At 51.4% G+C, this 5,439-nt stretch overlaps 1 protein-coding gene across 1 annotated transcript; it reads left to right on the top strand.

Annotated features, from left to right (window-relative positions):
- The first annotated feature begins 3,033 nt into the window (after positions 1 to 3,033).
- On the top strand, positions 3,034 to 5,078 carry BHLHE23 (basic helix-loop-helix family member e23). Its single transcript, XM_072350278.1, has one exon. The coding sequence runs from the start codon at positions 3,094 to 3,096 to the stop codon at positions 3,754 to 3,756; it is 663 nt and encodes a 220-aa protein (XP_072206379.1). The 5' UTR covers positions 3,034 to 3,093; the 3' UTR covers positions 3,757 to 5,078.
- The last annotated feature ends 361 nt before the right edge of the window (positions 5,079 to 5,439 follow it).

Genomic DNA, 5,439 nt, shown 5'->3' with positions numbered 1-5,439 from the left:
TTCTTAGCACGTAAGTGAGCTTTGGGCAAGATCGAGAGCAGGATCCACATCCCCAAAGCCCTGTGCCTTAAATATAAGATCCTCCCTCTCTACACTAAAAAGAACACCCTGCATTTTAGAGGATCTTTTCCCAGAAGACTCAGCAGCACAGTGAACAAGTGGTAGTCCAGAACTCAGCAGAAACAACAGACCAACAGACCAGCAGGCTGAGCTCTGCCTGCTTTTCCCTGCTCTGAGTTTCTGTTCTGCACCGACCCACAATTTGCAAATAGCCAGCACAGCATTGCCATAAACTGTGCTTTTTCTCCCAGATTTTTCTTGTCTGTTTTCTACCATTACACCCCAGGGAAGAAGTGGACTCTGTTCACTCAGCGGGGCTGAATGACTCCACTCATTTCAGTACCATTTTTTTCTAAGCACAAGACGATCTCACTCCCGCACCTTGATGTTCAAACACTTTCTGCTGTCCATGTGTTTGTTTGAATAGAAGGAAAACCCACAAAGACTGCAGTGACAGCAGCCACTAGGAACAGGGTCATGTATGCAAGACCCAAACCCTTAAGCACTCGTGGGCTTGCTGTGCCCGGCAGGCTTTTGGGTCTCTGAGCCTGCAGGGATGGGTGCTGGTGGGCTGCTGGGCTCTGCTGGTCGCTAGGTGTCACCATGGGACTTTGCAGCGCAGGGCCATGCCATTTCTATCTAACCCCCCTTCTTCCCGAGCTCTTCAAGAGGTCCTGTTCTGTTACTCTTCCAACACAAGAATCTGGCTGCTAAGGATGGACGTGGAATTTTTCTCCTTCTCTAATAGAAGAATATCCATGTGTGAACTGGTCTCAAATCCAGCAAAATAACCCTTAAAGAACTTATCTATATATCAAAGTACTACAGCGTCTGCATAAAAAGCTTTTACTATCCTTGTTATACAAGACATGCTTAGAAAGTTAGCACTACTTGTCCTGAGTCTTTACCATTAGAACTCCTATAATGTTGTCATACGGCTAGTCCTTCTCATTGCAAGATCTCAGCACATTGCAGAAAAGGTAAATCATCTCCAGCAGGGGACAATCCGCATTTAGCAGTCCCTGCACATCATTTTCATGGGAGTGATTTACGCCAGTGATAATTTTCTAGTACCTCCTCTATCGTCTATTGTCACTCGGAGTCTTGGAGTGATCCCAGAGGTGAACAAAGTTATGCTGTGCTCACCTGTATTTGAAAGTCACCGTGAATGTGTACAGTGATCTGTCCCAGGAGTAGCTGAGTGGTCCAAATCTCATAAAACAATTAAATGACTAAAACCAGTAATTGGTCTTCATGGTCTGATAAGTCCGATAAGGGCAGCAAAGAAGAGACACGGCTCCAGACACCAGAGGCAAGGTAAGAGAACATCAGTGAAAGTATGATGGTCAAATGTTGTATGCAGGTTGAGAGCCAGGCTTCACAGCACTTAGTCTTATGTACTATGCCATTCCGAAATGTGGAAACACAGTCTTCCAGATTTATGTGCACAGAGGGAACGGCCTCATCCCCAGGAGGCAGCTCTGCTACTATGGGTGAGTGTGCATCTGTCGCTGCAGATCTCAGCACTCCTGACTCTGATGTGGAGACGGAAGAGAGAAACTCGTCATTTCACGTTAGCACATTGCAGAAAGGGAGGTGATGGGAAGAGGACAAGCTAACTATGCTATGTAGAGGGTTCGATACACACAGAGCACGTTATGGTTAATCCTTGTGTCACCTTAACACTCAAGCTAGTGTTTACTTCTGGAAACAACCTACCAGGTACATCTGCATCAACTGGTTGCATCTGCCTTTGGGCCATATCCACCTGTTCTATCTCTATGTCAGCACACATGCTGCATCCCATCCAAGCAGGCACTTGAGGGGCCTGGGTCAGCTCAAGGCATGGCCTCAGTAGCCCCTCCCCCCCCCCCAAAAAAAAAACCACACCAAAAAAAACCCTGAAATTGGGACCTCTTCCTCTTGTAAAAATTGTGCTTTCTCTGTCATCTCAGTGCAGGAACACAGGACAAAACACCTTCCTTATCCCTCTCTATGCAGCTCTCACCACCGCCAGTGCCCACCTGGTATTCTCCATACGATTTCCCTGTAGACCAGACCCTCTCCCAGTCATGGCAGGGCTGATTTCTCTCACTGAAGGCCTCTGTGCAACTGAAACAGTTAAGAAAAAGGGAGTTGTTGCCTTTCTGAGCTTCACAGTCAGTTACCAGCACTCATAACAGGGAAGGACAGAATCCCTTCAGAGTTGGATCGAGTCACAAAGGATCACATTTCTTTTCCCAGTACAGGTAATGAAGGAGCCTTTGAAGAAAATGGAACTGGATGGGGGCTCTGCCTCGGAAACCTCTCTTCACATCAGGTGCCTCTTCTGTCATCCTCACCCACATCACAGCCACGCCAGACCAGCACTCCATGCCCACCGCTGTCAAGACCTTGCAGAACTGCCTTCAATGCAACACGTACCACTTAGTGACTGGTGGTCCCAAGTGTCAGGATTTGGGGGCGAGGGGGGGGGGCACTTCTCCGTGGCTGTAACGCTGTTTCTGTTCTCACTTTTCACTGTGTTTTTAGCCCCACTTTTTCAGCCCATGCTGTCCCTGCTGCGGGAGGACTCGGGGACACGGAGCCCCATCGCCACAAGCGCCGACCCTCATACAGCCACACAGTTGAGCGCAGCCTTTGGAGTAGCACGGGGCTGGGGCTGCTTTCCCAGCTATGTACCCTGTGTGTGTTCTGCTGCCATGATTTGTGTCACGGGGAACGGCAGCAATGCCCCCACAGGACCGCTGTCCCAGGCCCGACCGGGCCGCCCTGCACAGCCACCCCGTCCCGCGCTGCCTCAGGCGGCGCCGCCTCAAGGCTGGAGGCCGGGGGGCGCTCCGTGCCCGCAGCGGGGCGCTGCCCGCCGCCCCTCGCTGCCCTCTGATTGGACGGCGGGGGAATCCCGCCGGGCCGTTCTCCGCTATATAAAGGGGCGGCGGGGCCGCGGTCGCCTCACAGCCCGCCCTCAGCGCGGAGCGGCGGAGCCGCCTCCTCTCGGTTCCTCACGGAGGTGTGGCGGCGGCGGCGGCGATGGCCGAGCTCAAGTCGCTGGGTGGCGAAGCGTACCTAGCGCTGGCCCCGGGCTACGGTCCGTCGGCTTTCGCTTACGGCGGCGCCGAGGGCCCGCGGGGCGCCTACGCGGGGGGCGGTGGGGCGGACTTCCATCCCGGGGCGCTGGGCAAGTCGGCGGAGAGCAGCGGCGAGCAGAGCGGCGACGAGGAGGACGGCTTCGAGGCCGGAGTGAAGGGCGGCGCGGCCTTCGAGAGGGAGGGCAAGCTGAAGGCAGCGGCGCTGGGCAAGAAGCCCAAGGAGCAGCGCTCTCTGCGCCTCAGCATCAACGCGCGGGAGCGGCGGCGGATGCACGACCTGAACGACGCGCTGGACGGGCTGCGCTCCGTCATCCCGTACGCCCACAGCCCCTCGGTGAGGAAACTCTCCAAAATCGCCACCCTGCTGCTGGCCAAGAACTACATCCTCATGCAGGCGCAGGCTCTGGAGGAGATGCGGCGGTTGGTGGCCTACCTGAACCAGGGCCAGGCCCTCAGCGCCCCGCTGCCCGCCACCCTCAACCCCTTCGGACAGTCGGCCGTGTATCCCTTCACCGGCACGGCCTTGCCCGGCTGCCCCGAGAAATGCACTGCCTTCACAGGAGCTGCCTCCGCGCTCTGCAAACACTGCAGCGACAAGCCTTGACTTCTGCCTTCTTTGGGCTTCTTCTCGGGTTTAGTTTTCTTTTTTTCTTTTTTTTCTTTTTACTTCCGTGCTTTTCTTTCCACTGCCATCAGCCCCGGCTTCCTACCGTCAGTTAAGTCTGGGTTTTCTTTTTGTTCATTTCTCTTATACCTCCCCTCTCCCCTGGACCCGGTATTGGAAACATTTGGCCATTACACCAACCCAAAAAAGCACACCCGTTATTAATTTCATTTAGTTCTTCCCCTGTGCAGCTTCATCCATAGAGTTGTTTCCTTCCCGTGCTGTTGGTGGACTGTGCACATAACATTTCTGCTCGTGAAGTTATTGAGCAGCTCTAAAACTGAACTCCAGAAACACAGAGGGGTGGGGGGGGAAGATCTGGTGATGGAAACCTCAGTGGGGTTTTTTTTGGGGGGGTATGATTGATCTGGGTTAAAAACAGCTTATAAGAAACAAAACCCAGCCCCAAAGCTATGCAACGTTTCAGGATCACACGTAAACTAGGGGTTCCTATGTAGCCAGATGGGGTTTGACTGCACCCGCAAATCCCAGTGCAAAAGTCCTTTTGCTCAGCTTGCGGGAGGGAGGAAGCTTGATGCTCCTGGCCTAATAATGGATGCTTCAAAATACCATGCAGTCTTGTGCTTTAAAAAGAACATTTCTCGAACTGAGGGGGACTCTTTGATTGTATGCTAATGCCTGCTTTTTGCCTGTTTCTCAGCGTGGTTAAGTTTTCCAGGTTTTTCCAAAGCCTTTGCTCATCATAAAACAAACAAACAAAAAAAGTCACTTAACATATTTATATGTATTTATAATAAATAAAAGACATGAATAACTGTTTTCTCTGTCCTACATGTCTGTAAAGCCAGCTGGTAGTCAGAGCACAGCCCCTGCTAAGCCAGTTAAAGAGATGCTGCAGCAGTGCTTCACAGGGGCCGGTGTGAAGTTAGGCAAACAATCGTACTTTGAAAAGCTTTTTGGACATTCAGCTCCTTATCAGCAGGGATTTGGGATATCTCCGCAGTTTGTTTCATGAATTCTAAGCACCCAAAAGATGCTCGTGCCTGTTATTTACAGCTGAGCAGGGTATAAATATGTCAGATTTAGGTTGTGTATTTCAGCGCTTGCTGGCAAATGCCCTGCTGCCAGTGCTGGAGCTGTGTTCACAACAGGCTGCTCTAGCACTGAACTTAGCTCCCAGGATGCTCGTTGTAATGTGACAGGGAAGGAAGCTGCTTAAAGACTCTGCTCATCCCTTTGGCTTGGTTTTCTGTTCTGTCTGCGCCGTGATCCTAGAGCTGCGTGTGGTTTGGGCCACTCTATGAATGATTAAATGAATAATCTTGTATTGATTGTGTTAGTGCAAGTTCCCAAGCGGGTAACCTTGCTGGCCAAGTTTTGAATGCTGCTGTACTGGTTTACTTTGGTTTTCTTTTATTATATTCAATGCTTTGGTGCCTTGTGTGCTTCACTAATCGTTATATAATCGTAATTGAGGTACATTCAGTGATTTCTGTTCAGATCGGAATGCCCGCCCCGTGTCAGAGCAAGCACATAAACTGGTACAGTTGCAGCCTGAGGGGCTTGAGCTGTCCGTGGCCATTTGTGTTAGGAGTGGGGTGTAACTATTTAGGGTTATTAAACCAATTTCCACGGCTGTCGTTAGTGTTATGCTAATTGGAA

Source organism: Excalfactoria chinensis, chromosome 15 (genome assembly GCF_039878825.1).
Source record: "Excalfactoria chinensis isolate bCotChi1 chromosome 15, bCotChi1.hap2, whole genome shotgun sequence".
Lineage (NCBI taxonomy): Eukaryota > Metazoa > Chordata > Aves > Galliformes > Phasianidae > Excalfactoria > Excalfactoria chinensis.
The sequence above is the reverse complement of the archived record's forward strand: the minus strand, read 5'-3'. Positions and strand labels throughout refer to the sequence as shown.